Source organism: Hyperolius riggenbachi, chromosome 12, assembly GCF_040937935.1.
Source record: "Hyperolius riggenbachi isolate aHypRig1 chromosome 12, aHypRig1.pri, whole genome shotgun sequence".
NCBI lineage: Eukaryota > Metazoa > Chordata > Amphibia > Anura > Hyperoliidae > Hyperolius > Hyperolius riggenbachi.
The window spans coordinates 214,882,918-214,899,905 of NC_090657.1; the positions used below are offsets into that span (position 1 = coordinate 214,882,918).

At 49.3% G+C, this 16,988-nt stretch overlaps 2 protein-coding genes and 1 pseudogene across 2 annotated transcripts in view; 1 reads left to right on the forward strand and 2 right to left on the reverse strand.

The window, feature by feature from the left end:
- Nucleotides 1-16,988, forward strand: part of BTBD17 (BTB domain containing 17) — a 530,053-nt gene that overhangs the window by 418,109 nt on the left and 94,956 nt on the right. The gene's annotated exons all lie outside the window — the stretch shown is intronic.
- Nucleotides 1-16,988, reverse strand: part of GPR142 (G protein-coupled receptor 142) — a 62,263-nt gene that overhangs the window by 10,529 nt on the left and 34,746 nt on the right. Inside the window, exon 2 of the mRNA XM_068263566.1 lies at nucleotides 9,608-9,769. Coding sequence (XP_068119667.1) covers nucleotides 9,608-9,746 — 139 coding nt within the window. The 5' untranslated portion in view covers nucleotides 9,747-9,769. The remainder of the gene's footprint in view (nucleotides 1-9,607; nucleotides 9,770-16,988) is intronic.
- On the reverse strand, nucleotides 4,299-6,069 carry LOC137541937 (trichohyalin-like; annotated as a pseudogene).

A 16,988-nucleotide genomic window follows, 5' to 3' on the forward strand; every position in this document is an offset into this window, starting at 1 on the left:
CGCCTAAGTGGATTTCTGCTGCCGATTGAGGAGCGATAACAGGTTTTTCATTTCGTTCCAGAATTCAAAGCTTGTAAAATAGATTTCTGTGGAAGTTGTGGCCATGGACACATCCGGCGCTGGGGGTCCAGGAACGATGACTTTTCATTTTTATTGCGTGTTCTGCCCGTGCGTCACCCACAGATCGCTCGCGGTGCACGATTTTTCCCCCGTATCTGAAATCACATTTCAAGTGTGAATCACCCCATTGACGCGGCGGGAAAACGTGAAATTGATAAATGGGATCCCTGTTTTTTTGTTTTGTTTTTTTATATATAATTTTTATTGAGCATATGAATTTTAATACCGAGCTCCAACAAGAGTGTTTTCCCACGCAGGGGAAAAATTACTCAAGAAGTACAAGTATTAAAAGGTAGAACAGGTTTCAAAATTTTTTGGGATAAAAAAACAAAAAAAAGTGACATGATCATCTTGTTGATGGATACAGGTCACCTGTTTATACAGTAAAGGTGCAGAATCTTATTTGCATGGGGCTCACATAGGGGACCATCGGTCCTACCCTTTCTTTCATTTAGTGGAGCCAGTGTTGGAATAGGATCCCTGTTTAACCCCTTGCATACCAGCAGTCTCTGGCCTCTTATGCTGGGCATACACGGTTAGTTTGTATCCTTATCAATCGAGCCGCTGATGGCTCGATTGATAATATCAAACAGGTCCGATGACCCGCCGGATAGATTCCCCGCTCGATCCCCGCGGGCGGACAATAGTGGGGAATCTAGCGGCTGATAAGGCATGCCTGCGGGGACGAGCGGGAATCGATCCGCACGCATGGACGAGCGGTGACACGCCGTCATCGAGCCACTGGCTTGGTACCGGCGCATAAACTTACCATGTATGCCCAGCATTAAAGAGAACCTGAACTGAAAATAAAAAGTCAAAATTACCATACACAGGTTATACTTGCCTCCTGTGTAGTCTACTCCTCAACCTCCTTTCTCTTCTCCTGCGTCCAATTTGTCTACTGTGATCAATGGAATTCTCCGACCTCCATTTTAAAAATGGCCATAACCCCATAACAGCCTCCTGGTCAGCACACTGTTACACTGTAATATCACCCACTTGAGCCATAGGGAAACATGGACATTACCTTGCACATTCAGTTGTAACTGACAGCTGCTGATATATAACTGACAGCAACTGGGATATTTCAGTTCTGACAAAATATTGTCAGAACTGGAAGGGATCACTGTAAGAAGAAAATGGTGCGCTTCTGAGAGGAACTGACAGTGAGGTAAGTATAAAATATTCATTTGCAGCTACGTCGTGTTTATTTTAACCACTTAAGCTCTCAGTCGTTTTCACTTTATGCATCCGAGCAATGTTCACCTCCCATTCATTAGCCTATAACTTTATCACTACTTATCACAATGAACTGATCTATATCTTGTTTTTTCCGCCACCAATTAGGCTTTCTTTGGAGGGTACATTTTGCTAAGAGCTACCTTACTGTAAATGCATTTTAACAGTAAGAATAAGAAAAAAAAACAAAACATTTTTGTTTGTCAGAATATTTGTCAGTTTTCGACCATTATAGTTTTAAAATAATACATGCCTCCATAATTAAAACCCACGTATTGTAATTGCCCATATGTCCCGGTTATTTCACCGTTTAAATTATGTCCCTATCACAATGTATCGCGACAATATTTTATTTGGAAATAAAAGAGCATTTTTTCTGTTTTGCATACATCACTATTTACAAGCTTATAAAAAAAAATAGAGCAAAATATTTCATCTTTACATAGATATTTAAAAAGTTTAGACCCTTAGGTAAATATTTATGTTTTTTTTTTTATAGTAATGGTTTTTGTTTCGTTTTTTATTAAACATTTTAAGTGGGCATTTTTGGGAGGGTGGGATATAAAAGTGTTTTATTTGGGGAAATATTTGTGTATTGTAATGTCTTTTTACTTTTACTTGTAGTTTTACTTTTTGGCCACAAGATGGCAATCTTGAGTTTGTTTACATGACGTCACTCTAAGCGTACAATGTACGCTTAGAGGGACATAGCTTCAGAAAAAGCGAAGCTTCCGAGAGAAGCTGTCGCTTTTTCAGCGGGGGAGAGGAATCAGTGATCGGGCACCATAGCCCGATACATTGATTCCGTGGCTACCGAATCCGCGGCCGGGAGTGCGCGTGCACGCGCGCGATCGGCCGCGGGAGCACGCCTATCCTCCTTGACGTTTTTATACGTCGAGGACAAAGTGGTTAAATAATTTTACTCGCTTCAGGTTTCCTTTAAGGACCAGAGACTGCTGGTAACAGAAAACGGCACTTACCGGCGAATCGCCACACAGACCCACCACTCTGTCAGTGATGCCATTTTGCCATTGCCGCAGGCCCCCTCTCTCTGCCATCGCTATGATGGCAGAGCGCTGTGCGCCGGTCAGGAGCCGCTTTCATTGGCTCCTCAACCTGTCACTCCATGTAAGCCAATGGGATTGGCTCACAGTGAGCACGTGGTCAGGAGCCAATGAAAAGTGGCTCCTGACCTGCTTACAGAGCTCTGCCATCTTATAGACGGCAGCGAGAGTGAACTGCGGCATGTGCAGAGCGGCGAGATCGGCAGGAGTGGCGGGAGCGTGCATCAGGGAAGGTGAAATCTACTCCCTGTCAAAGCCGCGCAGCCACCTGCAGGACGTAGATTTCAACCGACGTGGTCTGGAAGTGGTTAAGTTATTTAGCTGCTGTTTTCATTTTTTTTTTAAAGTAGATTTCTCCTTTTCTGCTCTGTGACTGACAGTGTGACTGACACACGGGTACCTGTACTGGGCAGTGGGGCGTGAGGTGTGTGCAGCGTGGTTATCCGGGGCAATCGGTGAAAAGACACAGCCCCAGAGCTTGCAGGGAAGTTGTGCAGAACACTGCAGACTCTCCTGGATTGGGGCTATCAGTGGATAGACACAGCCTCAGAGCTTGCAGGGAAGCTGTGCTGGGCACTGCAGAATCTCTCCTGGATTGGGGCTATCAGTGGATAGACACAGCCTCAGAACTTGCAGGGAAGTTGTGCTGGGCGCTGCAGAATCTCTCCTGGATTGGGGCTATCAGTGGATAGACACAGCCTCAGAGCTTGCAGGGAAGCTGTGCTGGGCACTGCAGAATCTCTCCTGGATTGGGGCTATCAATGGATAGACACAGCCTCAGAACTTGCAGGGAAGTTGTGCTGGGCGCTGCAGAATCTCTCCTGGATTGGGGCTATCAGTGGATAGACACAGCCTCAGAGCTTGCAGGGAAGTTGTGCTGGGCACTGCAGAATCTCTCCTGGATTGGGGCTATCAGTGAATAGACCAAACAACCGCCACTCCAAAAACTGTATGCAAATAGTTTATTGATCGAAAAAACATGTGAAAAACCATCCCCCTTAAAAACCGGAACCCTTAAAAACAAGACGTGGGCTTCATCACACAAGGAGTACTCCTGGACTCACTCATACATGCCGCCAATCTCACCACACGCACACTCAGAACCGGATCGGCCGATCCTTTCTTCATGAGTGTGTGTGAACTAGCTTCAGTGCACTCAGAAGATTCGGTTGTTTGGTTTGTTGGCATGCAGTTGTAATTTCATCCTGCCTTCCCCTAGGAAAACTTCCTGTGGGTAAACATTTCAATAGAGGGACCTGTGCACCCGTTTTTGTAATTTTTTGTATCAGTGGATAGACACAGCTTCAGAGCTTGCAGGAAAGTTGTGCTGAGCACTGCAGAATCTCTCCTGGATTGGGGCTATCAATGGATAGACACAGCCTCAGAGCTTGCAGGGAAGTTGTGCTGGGCGCTGCAGAATCTCTCCTGGATTGGATAGACTTGCTCGCTCCTCTCCTCGCTCTTCTCCCCTCACTCTTCTCCCCTCACTCTTTTCTCCTCACTCTTTTCTCCTCACTCTTCTCCCCTCTCTCCTCCCCTAAGTCTTCTCCCCTCGCTCCTCTCCTCGCTTTTCTCCTTTCTAACCCCTGGCTCCTCTCTCTTCTCTCCTCCCCTCACTCCTCTCCTCACTCTTTTCCCCTCGCTCCTCACTCTTTTCCCCTCGCTTGTGCTGAGCACTGCAGAATCTCTCCTGGATTGGAGCAATCAGTGGGTGGACACGGCTCCAGAGCTTGCAGCTCGCTCTTCTACCCTCGCACCTCTTCTCGCTCTTCTACCCTCGCACCTCTTCTCGCTCTTCTACTCTCGCACCTCTTCTCGCTCTTTTACCCTCGCACCTCTTCTCGCTCTTTTACCCTCGCACCTCTTCTCGCTCTTTTACCCTCGCACCTCTGCTTGCTCTTCTCCCCTCGCTCCTCTCCTCGCTCTTCTCCCCTCGCTCCTCTCCTCGCTCTTCTCCCCTCGCTCCTCTCCTCGCTCTTCTCCCCTTGATCCTCTCCTCGCTCTTCTCCCCTCGCTCCTCTCCTCGCTCTTCTCCCCTCGATCCTCTCCTCGCTCCTCTCCTCGCTCTTCTCCCCTCGCTCCTCTCCTCGCTCTTCTCCCCTCTTCTCGCTCTTCTCCCCTCGCTCCTCTCCTCGCTCTTCTCCCCTCGCTCCTCTCCTCGCTCTTCTCCCCTCGCTCCTCTCCTTGCTCTTCTCCCCTCGCTCCTCTCCTTGCTCTTCTCCCCTCGCTCCTCTCCTTGCTCTTCTCCCCTCGCTCCTCTCCTTGCTCTTCTCCCCTCGCTCCTCTCCTCGCTCTTCTCCCCTCGCTCCTCTCCTCGCTCTTCTCCCCTCGCTCCTCTCCTCGCTCTTCTCCCCTCGCTCCTCTCCTCGCTCTTCTCCCCTCGCTCCTCTCCTCGCTCTTCTCCCCTCGCTCCTCTCCTCGCTCTTCTCCCCTCGCTCCTCTCCTTGCTCCTCTCCCCTCGCTCTTCTCCTCGCTCTTCTCCCCTCGCTCCTCTCCCCTCGCTCTTCTCCTCGCTCTTCTCCCCTCGCTCTTCTCCTCTCGCTCCTCTACTTGCTCTTCTCCCCTCGCTCCTCTCCCCTCGATCCTCTCCTCGCTCTTCTCCCCTCGCTCTTCTCCCCTCGCTCTTCTCCCCTCGCTCCTCTCCTCGCTCCTCTCCTCGCTTCTCTCCTCGCTCTTCTCCTCTCGATCCTCTCCTCGCTCTTCTCCCCTCGCTCCTCTCCTCGCTCTTCTCCCCTCTTCTCGCTCTTCTCCCCTCGCTCCTCTCCTCGCTCTTCTCCCCTCGCTCCTCTCCTCGCTCTTCTCCCCTCGCTCCTCTCCTCGCTCTTCTCCCCTCGCTCCTCTCCTTGCTCTTCTCCCCTCGCTCCTCTCCTTGCTCTTCTCCCCTCGCTCCTCTCCTTGCTCTTCTCCCCTCGCTCCTCTCCTTGCTCTTCTCCCCTCGCTCCTCTCCTTGCTCTTCTCCCCTCGCTCCTCTCCTCGCTCTTCTCCCCTCGCTCCTCTCCTCGCTCTTCTCCCCTCGCTCCTCTCCTCGCTCTTCTCCCCTCGCTCCTCTCCTCGCTCTTCTCCCCTCGCTCCTCTCCTTGCTCCTCTCCCCTCGCTCTTCTCCTCGCTCTTCTCCCCTCGCTCCTCTCCTCGCTCTTCTCCCCTCGCTCCTCTCCTCGCTCTTCTCCCCTCGCTCCTCTCCTTGCTCCTCTCCCCTCGCTCTTCTCCTCGCTCTTCTCCCCTCGCTCCTCTCCCCTCGCTCTTCTCCTCGCTCTTCTCCTCGCTCCTCTCCCCTCGCTCTTCTCCTCGCTCTTCTCCCCTCGCTCCTCTCCCCTCGCTCTTCTCCCCTCGCTCCTCTACTTGCTCTTCTCCCCGCGCACCTCTTCTCGTTCTTCTCCTCTCGCACCTCTTCTCGCTCTCCTCTCCTCGCGCCTCTCCCCTCGTTCTTCTTCCCTCGCACCTCTTCTTGCTCTTCTACCCTCGCTCCTCTCCTCGCTCTTCTCCCCTCGCTCCTCTCCTCGCTTTTTTTCCCTCGCTCCTCTCCTCGCTCCTCTCCTCGCTCCTCTCCTCGCTCTTCTCTCCTCGCTCTTCTCCCCTCGCTCCTCTCCTCGCTTTTTTTCCCTCGCTTCTCTCCTCTCTATTCTCTCCTCGCTCTTCTCTCCTCGCTCTAGTCTCCTCGCTCTACTCTCCTCGCTCTACTCTCCTCGCTCTACTCTCCTCGCTCTTCCCTCCTCGCTCTTCCCTCCTCGCTCTTCTCCCCTCGCTCTTCTCCCCTCGCTCCTCTCCCCTCGCTCCTCTACTGGCTATTCTCTCCTCGCTCCTCTCCTCGCTTTTTTTCCCTCGCTCCTCTCCTCGCTCCTCTCCTCGCTCCTCTCCTCGCTCTTCTCTCCTCGCTCTTCTCTCCTCGCTCTTCTCCCCTCGCTCCTCTCCTCGCTTTTTTTCCCTCGCTTCTCTCCCCTCGATCCTCTCCTCGCTCTTCTCCCCTCGCTCTTCTCCCCTCGCTCCTCTCCTCGCTCCTCTCCTCGCTCCTCTCCTCGATCCTCTCCTCGCTCTTCTCCTCTCGATCCTCTCCTCGCTCTTCTCCCCTCGCTCCTCTCCTCGCTCTTCTCCCCTCTTCTCGCTCTTCTCCCCTCGCTCCTCTCCTCGCTCTTCTCCCCTCGCTCCTCTCCTCGCTCTTCTCCCCTCGCTCCTCTCCTTGCTCTTCTCCCCTCGCTCCTCTCCTTGCTCTTCTCCCCTCGCTCCTCTCCTTGCTCTTCTCCCCTCGCTCCTCTCCTTGCTCTTCTCCCCTCGCTCCTCTCCTTGCTCTTCTCCCCTCGCTCCTCTCCTCGCTCTTCTCCCCTCGCTCCTCTCCTTGCTCTTCTCCCCTCGCTCCTCTCCTCGCTCTTCTCCCCTCGCTCCTCTCCTTGCTCCTCTCCCCTCGCTCTTCTCCTCGCTCTTCTCCCCTCGCTCCTCTCCCCTCGCTCTTCTCCTCGCTCTTCTCCCCTCGCTCCTCTCCCCTCGCTCTTCTCCTCGCTCTTCTCCCCTCGCTCCTCTCCCCTCGCTCTTCTCCTCGCTCTTCTCCCCTCGCTCCTCTACTTGCTCTTCTCCCCGCGCACCTCTTCTCGTTCTTCTCCTCTCGCACCTCTTCTCGCTCTCCTCTCCTCGCGCCTCTCCCCTCGTTCTTCTTCCCTCGCACCTCTTCTTGCTCTTCTACCCTCGCTCCTCTCCTCGCTCTTCTCCCCTCGCTCCTCTCCTCGCTTTTTTTCCCTCGCTCCTCTCCTCGCTCCTCTCCTCGCTCCTCTCCTCGCTCTTCTCTCCTCGCTCTTCTCCCCTCGCTCCTCTCCTCGCTTTTTTTCCCTCGCTTCTCTCCTCTCTATTCTCTCCTCGCTCTTCTCTCCTCGCTCTTCTCTCCTCGCTCTACTCTCCTCGCTCTACTCTCCTCGCTCTACTCTCCTCGCTCTTCCCTCCTCGCTCTTCTCCCCTCGCTCTTCTCCCCTCGCTCCTCTCCCCTCGCTCCTCTACTGGCTATTCTCTCCTCGCTCCTCTCCCCTCGCTCCTCTCCTCGCTCTTCTCCCCTCGCTCCTCTCCTCGCTCTTCTCTCCTCGCTCCTCTCCCCTCGCTCCTCTCCCCTCGCTCCTCTCCTCGCTCCTCCCCTCGCTCCTCTCCCCTCGCTCCTCTCCTCGCTCCTCTCCTCGCTCCTCCCCTCACTCCTCTCCCCTCGCTCCTCTCCCCGCTCCTCTCCCCTCGCTCCTCCCCTCGCTCCTCTCCCCTCGCTCCTCTCCCCTCGCTCCTCTCCCCTCGCTCCTCTCTCCTCGCTCCTCTCCTCGCTCTTCTCCCCTCGCTCCTCTCCTCGCTCTTCTCCCCTTGCTCTTCCGCCCTAGCTCTTCTCCCTTTACTCCTCATTTTTTCGCAAACTTCTTTCTGTTTCTCTCTCTCTTTTTTTTTTTTTTTTTTTTTGGTAGCAGGTCAGCCGCTTACCTAGTTGTAAATGAGACCTGCATGCTTGAAACCTATTTTCTCTTTCCTCAGCCTCTGCGCCGTTTCACAGAAAGTCTGGTCATTAGTGAATGTTTCACGCATGACCCTCACCCTCATTGTGCGCTCATTAGGGCTGATTGAAGGTTAAATACCCCCTATTGCCCCTCTTTATGGGCTGCGGCAGGCGATCCGTGCTTCCTGTACAAAGCGAGGGATCATCTGGCTCATTGAGGCGCTCGCTTATGCCTGCTCTCCTCTGAAGCATTTTTACTAGCATTTAATAAAGGAATTAGTGGTAATGTGATAATTAGAGGGCAGCCTGGCGTAATCAGGTTCGCAGCAGTCGGCCCACGTTACCGGGGCAATGTAGCTGAATGTAATTAATGGCTAATCACACCAGCCTTTTCCACGTACAAAGGGAACAAGTGTGCCGCCAGGGCCAGCAAATCGCATCTCTCCGTCACGTTTTACATACATGTTTCATTAAGGTGACACTGAAGTGAAAAAAAGGTATGATCTATTAATTATCCGTATTACACATAAAATTAATTATAACATTAGTAGCAAAGTAGAGTCTTTTATTTACAGTTAAAAACAAGGAACACCAAGAGCCCCAATAGTGTAATATGTACTGGTAAATGGTTACTAGATAGAGTAAATATTAATACTCACAAACCAGGGTCTCCATTAGGCAACCACTGTAAAGGCAGGTGGGGAGATTTTCCTGACCCCACTCAGGAATAAGAAGTCGCTCTCTGTAGATGAGAAAAATGGGGTTCAACCCTCCACCCAGGGTGGACTCAATATTATGCAGGAGAACAGAGGCCCCAAGAGGATAAAAGGAAGCTAAATGAGCTTAAAAACCAAATTCTTGGTAAATAGAGGAGGTAGTGGTGGACTTACCTCCTCCAAGTAGACACACAACGACTGTAGTAAAGACAGTCAATATATTTTATTTTTATATAACTCCAAATATGCAACGCGTTTCGCAGGTTTGATCCCGTTTCATCAGGCAATAACAGCGGAGCAATAGCATATGTGGTCAGTAGAAGAGCCAATAGCACATGTGGTCAGTAGAAGAGCCAGGCACCTCTGACCAGAGGTGCCTGGCTCTTCTACTGACCACGTATGCTATTGCTCCGTTGTTATTGCCTGATGAAGCAAGTGGTAAAAAAAAAAAAAAAAAAGTTACCCAAGGGTCTGAACTTTTTGAATATGCATGTCAAGAGAGTATATTAAAATAATTTATTTTAAATTATAAGCTTGTAAATAGTGATGGATGCAAATTGAAAAAAATGCACCTTTTATTTCCAATCAAAATATTGGCGGCATAGATTGTGATAGGGACATAATTTAAATGGTGTAATAACCGGGACAAATGGGCAAATAAAATACATGGGTTTTAATTATGGTAGCATGTATTAATTTCAAACTAAAATGGCCAAAAACTGAGAAATAATGATTTTTTTTTCCATTTCTTTCTTAATCTTCCTGTTAAAATGGATTTAGAATAAAATAATTCTTAGCAAAATGTACCACCCAAAGAAAGCCTAAATGGTGGCGGAAAAAACAAGATATAGATCATTTCAGTGCGATAAGTAGTGATAAAGTTGTTGGTGAATGAATGGGAGGTGAAAGTTGCTCTGATGCATAAGGTGAACAACACTGTAGGCTGAAGTGGTTAAAAGCTTAAAAATAAATTGACTTCAAAGACTGTGTGGATGATTGAGGCATTCTGATTGGCTTACCTGGTAGGCCCAGCCCCAGCAGGATGCTGTAGTATATAATGGGTATGTAGCCCAGGACACACGGGGAGGGGTCCGTCTTCCGCTCCTCCCCCTCGGCCTCCAGTAAGGGGGCGTCGCTGCTGTTCTGTAGAGGCATCATTGCGGGCCACCATCAGCACAATGCTGCGGAGAGAAACACCAACATAAGGAGTGGAAACCCAACTGTCTGAGGCATAGCATAAGCAAGGAGGGGCAAGCATTCCGGCTTGCATGCGGCTCTGAAGTGGGCCAATGAAAGGCACTTACTGTTGAGTTTAATTGGCCCAATACCAAGCTTTCCTACAATTTGCATTCAAGGAAGCCTTGACCATTCCCAATCATAATCCCCTAATCATAGCAATTCAGCAAACCTGGAATAGAACGTTTTTAAAAGGTGTATATTAGGTGGTTTGGTTTGCTGCCCCCACCCCCTTTCCCTCACCAAGGTCATATCTGATCATACAGTGGGTTGCAAAAGTATTTGGCCCCCTTGAAGTTTTCCACATTTTGTCACATTACTGCCACAAACATGCATACATTTTATTGGAATTCCACATGAAAGACCAATACAAAGTGGTGTACATGCGAGAAGTGGAACAAAAATCATACATCATTCCAAACATTTTTTACAAATAAATAACTGCAAAGTGGGGTGTGCGTAATTATTCGGCCCCCTGAGTCTATACTTTGTAGAACCACCTTTTGCTGCAATTACAGCTGCCAGTCTTTTAGGGCAGGGCTTTTCAACCTGTGGTACGCGTACCACCAGTGGTACTTTGCTGTGAGCCAGGTGGTACACCTCAGGTTTGCCTGCCACTTGTCCTGGTCCCATCTTGCCTCCACAAAGTTCAGCTCCTCGCTGTGTTGCCCTGTGGCATACTTCAGACCTCAGTTCAATGGTGAAGAGACAGCCAGGCAGTCGGTGCACAGTAATAGTCAGGTTACTGCTGATCTGAGGTCTGAACTATTCTGAAGGGCAGCACAGCGAGGACCTCGGGGGCTAGAGGCTTCCCCCTTCCTCCACAGTAGAGGGGATCCAGCGATAGGACGCCCAAACATCTCCTTGTCAGCATACCTGCATACGCAGTTGCAGTTCTCCGCTTGGATTCTGGTGGAAACAGCCGAGCCTGACCGGGTCCGCTCTACTGCGCAGGCACACGGGTGGTACTTGTAAATTTTCAGGTGATAAAAGTGGTACAATTAGTGAAAAGATTGAAAAGCCATGTTTTAGGGCAGGGGTCCCCAACCACCGGGCCGCGGCCCACTGCCGGTCCGTGGGCAGTTTCCAGCTGGGCCGCGGCGGGTCTGGCCTCTCGCCCCTCCTCCCCCCGCGGCCGCCGCTCCTGTCACCTTATGAGCTGGCGGCCGCTTCCTGTCACAGATTCCCCGTAGACGCTCTCCTCTGTGTACATCTCCTATTACAGCAGCGCTTCCTGTGCGGCTGCTGTAAGGAGGGAAGGAGGCGGGGCAGCGGCTTCCTGTAGCGGCGATCGCCGTTACCATGGGAACCGCTGCCCCGCCTCCTTCCCTCCTTACAGCAGCCGTGCGACGCGCTGCTGTAAATAGAAGATGCTGCACGGAGGACAGCGGCTACGGAAATCTGTGACAGGAAGCGGCCGCCAGCTCATAAGGTAACAGGAGAGGCGGCCGCGGGGGGATCAGGCTACACTGGGGCACTATACTAGCCATCCTGGGGCACTATACTAGCTATACTGGGGCACTATACTAGCTATCCTGGAGCACACGGGGCACTATACTAGCTATACTGGGGCACTATACTAGCTATACTGGGGCACATGGGGTGCTATACTGGGGCACATGGGGCGCTATACTGGGGCACATGGGGCACTATACTAGCTATCCTGGGCCACACTGGGCACTATACTAGCTATCCTGGGGCACACTGGGCATTATATTAGCTATACTGGGGCACACTTGGCACTATACTAGCTATCCTGGGGCACTATACTAGCTATCCTGGGGCACACTGGGCACTATACTAGCTATCCTGGGGCACACTGGGCATTATATTAGCTATACTGGGGCACACTTGGCACTATACTAGCTATCCTGGGGCACTATACTAGCTATCCTGGGGCACACTGGGCACTATACTAGCTATCCTGGGGCACACTGGGCACTATACCAGCTATACTGGGGCAACTATACTAGCTATACTGGGGCACATGGGGCACTATACTAGCTATACTGGGGCACATGGGGCACTATACTAGCTATACTGGGGCACATGGGGCACTATACTAGCTATCCTGGGGCACACTGGGCACTATACTAGCTATCCTGGGGCACACTGGGCACTATACTAGCTATACTGGGGCAACTATACTAGCTATACTGGGGCACATGGGGCACTATACTAGCTATACTGGGGCACATGGGGCACTATACTAGCTATACTGGGGCACATGGGGCACTATACTAGCTATCCTGGGGCACACTGGACACTATATTAGCTATACTGGGGCACACTTGGCACTATACTAGCTATCCTGGGGCACTATACTAGCTATCCTGGGGCACACTGGGCACTATACTAGCTATCCTGTGGCACACTGGGCACTATATTAGCTATACTGGGGCAACTATACTTGGTCACTTTGATACTAATTATACTGGGGCACTATACTAGCTGTACCGGGGTAACTAGACTCCTGGGACAACTGTGCTTGCTGTGCCGCCGCGCATACCCTTCCACACACACACCCCCCCTTCCCGGGCCCCAGAGAAAATTTTGGACGGTTACCGGTCCCTGGGCCGAAAAAGGTTGGGGACCCCTGTTTTAGGGTATGTCTGTACCAGCTTTGCACATCTAGATACTGAAACCCTTGCCCATTCTTCTTTGCAAAACAGCTCCAGCTCAGTCAGATTAGATGGACGGCGTTTGTGAACAGTAGTTTTCAGATCTTGCCATAGATTCTCGATTGGATTTAGATCTGGGCCATTCTAACACATAGATATGTTTTGTTTTAAACCATTCCATTGTTGCCCTGGCTTTATGTTTAGGGTCATTGTCCTGCTGGAAGGTGAACCTCCGCCCCAGTCTCAAGTCTTTTGCAGTCTCCAAGAGGTTTTCTTCCAAGATTGCACTGTATTTGGCTCCATCCATCTTCCCATCAACTCTGACCAGCTTCCCTGTCCCTGCTGAAGAGATGCACCCCCCCGAGCATGATGCTGCCACCACCATATTTGACAGTGGGTATGGTGTGTTCAGAGTTAGTTTTCTGCCACACATAGCGTTTTGCATTTTGGCCAAAAAGTTCCATTTTGGTCTCATCTGACCAGAGCACCTTCTTCCACATGGTTGCTGTGTCCCCCACATGGCTTGTGGCAAACTGCAAATGGGACTTCTTATGCTTTCTGTTAACAATGGCTTTCTTCTTGCCACTCTTCCATAAAGGCCAACTTTGTTCAGTGCATGACTAATAGTTGTTCTATGGACAGAGTCTCCCACCTGAGCTGTAGATCTCTGCAGCTCGTCCAGAGTCACCATGGGCCTCTTGACTGCATTTCTGATCAGCACTCTCCTTGTTCGGACTGTGAGTTTAGGTGGACGGCCTTGTCTTGGTAGGTTAACAGTTGTGCCATACTCCTTCCATTTCTGAATGATCGCTTGAACAGTGCTCCTTGGGATATTCAAGGCTTTGGAAATCTTTTTTGTAGCCTAAGCCTGCTTTAAATTTCTCAATAACTTGATCCCTGACCTATCTTGTGTGTTCTTTGGACTTCACGGTGTTGTTGCTCCCAATATTCTCTTAGACAACCTCTGAGGCCCTCACAGAGCAGCTGTATTTGTACTGAAATTAGATTACACACAGGTGCACTTTATTTAGTCATTCGCATTCATCAGGCAATATCTATAGGCAACTGACTGCACTCAGATCAAAGGGGGCCGAATAATTATGCACACCCCACTTTGCAGTTATTTATTTGTAAAAAATGTTTGGAATCATGTATGATTTTCTTTCCACTTCTCACGTGTACACCACTTTGTGTTGGTCTTTCTTGTGGAATTCCAATAAAATTGATGCATGTTTGTGGCAGTAATATGACAAAATGTAGAAAACTTCAAGGGGGCCGAATACTTTTGCAACCCACTGTAGCGTGAGTTGCTGAAGAACGTTGTGAGTTGGCAGGGGAGCCATTTCAGCTGCATGGGGGCATTTACCTGTCCCCAGGCCCGGATTTACTTTACAGGAGCCTATAGGCACAGATGTCCAGACAGATACCCTATACTTCTCTCTCCATGAACCTACAAACCCCCACTGAATTGCACCACAAGTGTGTCCGCCGTCATAGCTGTCTCTTCTCCCTTACTTCCCTTGCCAGTCATAGGTAGCTACAGGTAGCCCTTAGCATTAGGTAACCAGAGGTACACCCTCAGTATTAAGTCGCTAGTAGTGCCCCTAAGTATTAGGTAGCTAGAGGAACCTCAATATTAAAGAAACCTTGGGTGGGGAAGCCTCAGGATCCAGATGATCTCCCCCCCCCCCCCATGCTGTCTCCCCGAAAATTCCCTAACGAGCGCTGACAAGCACTGTGTAGGCACGGCAATATTTACCTTCAGGGCTCCAGCGCAGACGCAGTAGCAGCTTTCTGATGGTCTTCAGTGGAAATAGCTTAACCCGATGGGGTCGGCTCTACTGCGCAGGCGGAGGCACTGGAGGAGGGGAGTGAACCGACTTTCCATCATTTGGCACCTGTAGGCACTTGCCTACAGCGCCTCATGGTAAATCCGGCCCTGCCTTTACCTCTTTTGGGGAATTTGCATGTTGTGAACAGGCTCCCACCAACAAACATGATTCCACTCGCAGGCTCAGAGTCAGCTCTTGGCTGATCTTTTAGTGAAGCATCATAGATGATTGGGTGTCACTTCTACATGCTAGCTGCATCGCTGACCTGCCGCCTTAGCCGAGAGCCATCTAGCATGTGTAAGAAGCCTAAAGACTGGTACAAACTTCGGAGGACAGGTAGCAGGAGACAATTCCTCAGGCGATGTTCGTGGCAGAGACCTGTCCAGAGGTAGCAGGCTACAACATGTTCTGTCACGGTGTAGCACAATAGGGAAAGAGGCGCCCAAATGGTGAAAACACTGTGTTAAAAACAGCTAAAAAAGGAAAAGGTTGAGGTGGCTCACCTCAATGGCGACAGATTCGTATAGAAGATTCACAAATTTTATTAAAGGACACCCGGGGTGATATGTGACATGATGAGATAGACATGGGTATGTACAGTGCCAAGCACAAATAACTAGGCTTTCTTTCTCTGCCTGAAAGAGTTAAACATCAGGTATGCAAGTGACAGTTTCTGTCTGAGTCAGGACTGGGTCAGACTGTAGTATAATAAGTACTGATAAGTAATTACAGCCATAAAACACTTTCCTGTCAGTAAATGGCTTCTGAGAGCAGGAAAGAGATAAAAAGGTTCAATAATTCATAAATTTGAGCTCTGGCATACTTCAGTGAAGGTGTCCTTGAGCAGAGACAATGAAACAGTAAAAACTTAAAAACTATATTTAAATATAAAATAAAACTGTGGGATATATACTTTTTTTTTTTTTGAGGAGGAGGATAGATACAATTGTTTTTCTCATCCATTTATTTTCACCTTGGATGTCCTTTAAATGCGTTTCGGGGGTCCTTGGCCACTCGCTCAGGCCAAATACAGTGCCGAAGAAAATCTCAGCCTGTGTAAGGGGCTGCCTTAGGTGAATTCACATTAGAAAAATGTGCATTAGCGCTGTGAAAAATGCAATTTCAATGGAGTAGTTTCCATTGAATGCGTTTTTTGTGATCTGTCAAACAGATGGACAGCTAGCTGCAGAGTTTTGCACCAAGCATTGTTCTGCATGCAGTTCACATGTTATGAAAGTCAATGGTCCCACATGCCAATTAATATTTTCCCAGTTTTCAATGTGATAAATCGCATCCATTGTCTCATCTAACATACTGTGTACAGTGGCGTAGCTAAGGAGATGTGGGCCCCGATGCAAGTTTTACAATGGGGCCCCCCAAGCACTCGATACATAAAAATTGATACGGCGCACCAAAACCTGCTAATGGCAACTACAGTGTCAGAGGTGGAAGAAGGGGATGGGGAACAGTTTGAATAGTGGTAATCATTAACAAAGTATCTATAGAAGTGATAATTACCAGCACAGGACCAATAAAGAGCTAATACTGTAGTTGAGGGAGGGCCCTTTGGGGCCCCTCTGGCCCAAGGGCCCCGATGCGGTGGCTACCTCTGCACCCCCTATTGCTACGCCCCTAACTGTGTAGTCACAGTAATGTCCTGTTGAAAATTTGCATTCAAAACACACATAAAAATGCATATGTTTTCACATAATCACATTCAAAAAGCGCCTCCACCACCGTACTCAAATTGTATGCGAGACAGTGGAAAGGGGCCCTCAGCAATCTCATGCAATGGGAGCGAGAGGGGGTGGGACCTCTATCAGAATCGCAATGTCCTTTATGCCTGCTGGGATCTGATGTAATGCCGGGTATACACCATGCACTTCCCCATCAGATTTCTGGTCGAATTGATCATTTCCGGCAGGTGCAATCTGATTTCTGATCAATTTTATACTGGAGCGATTGGAAAAATGATTGGGTCGGTTTGACCCGGAATTGGACTGGAAATAGCATGGTGTGTACCAGCCAAAGTCTCACCGTATGCAATTCTAGTTAGATAACTGATCTGATAATGAAGATATTGCTTGCTTGTTTTTTTTTTTTTTTTTTTTTTTTTTTTTTGGAAGTAGTTTTGTTGTTGTTTTTTGTTCTTTTTTTCTCCTTGAGATCCGTGTTTTTTTGCTGCCATTTCTGCAATCAAAGTAAAAAACTACTTTGTAAGCTACAAGACTGGATGCGGTTTACATCCCAATTTATGTAATTTTTCTAAATCAAAAACTCCTCCAGAAATCTCGCCGTACTTTAATCCTTTTACATCTGCTCTCATTTTCGCTGTTGCTGCGGTTTACAAAGTCAGGATTTAGAAATAAATGATTTGGTTCATGTAGCAGATGGCTGTAATTATATTTACAGAAAACATCATGCGTTTTATAAACTGAATTAAAAAAAATATCATCTGAGGCCAATGACTAAAGTCTGAACTAAGCTCAATAAACCGTCTTCTATACTAACCTGTGTTTGTGCTATAAACCAGCAGATCTGGATGTACAGTTGCATGAATAGCATTATATTTAGGCTGTATCTGTGCTATAAACCAACAGATCTGGATGTACAGTTGGATAAATGGCTGTATATTTAGGCTGTATCTGTGCTATAAACCAGCAGATCTGGGTGTACAGTTGGATGAATGGCTGTATATTTAGGCTGTATTT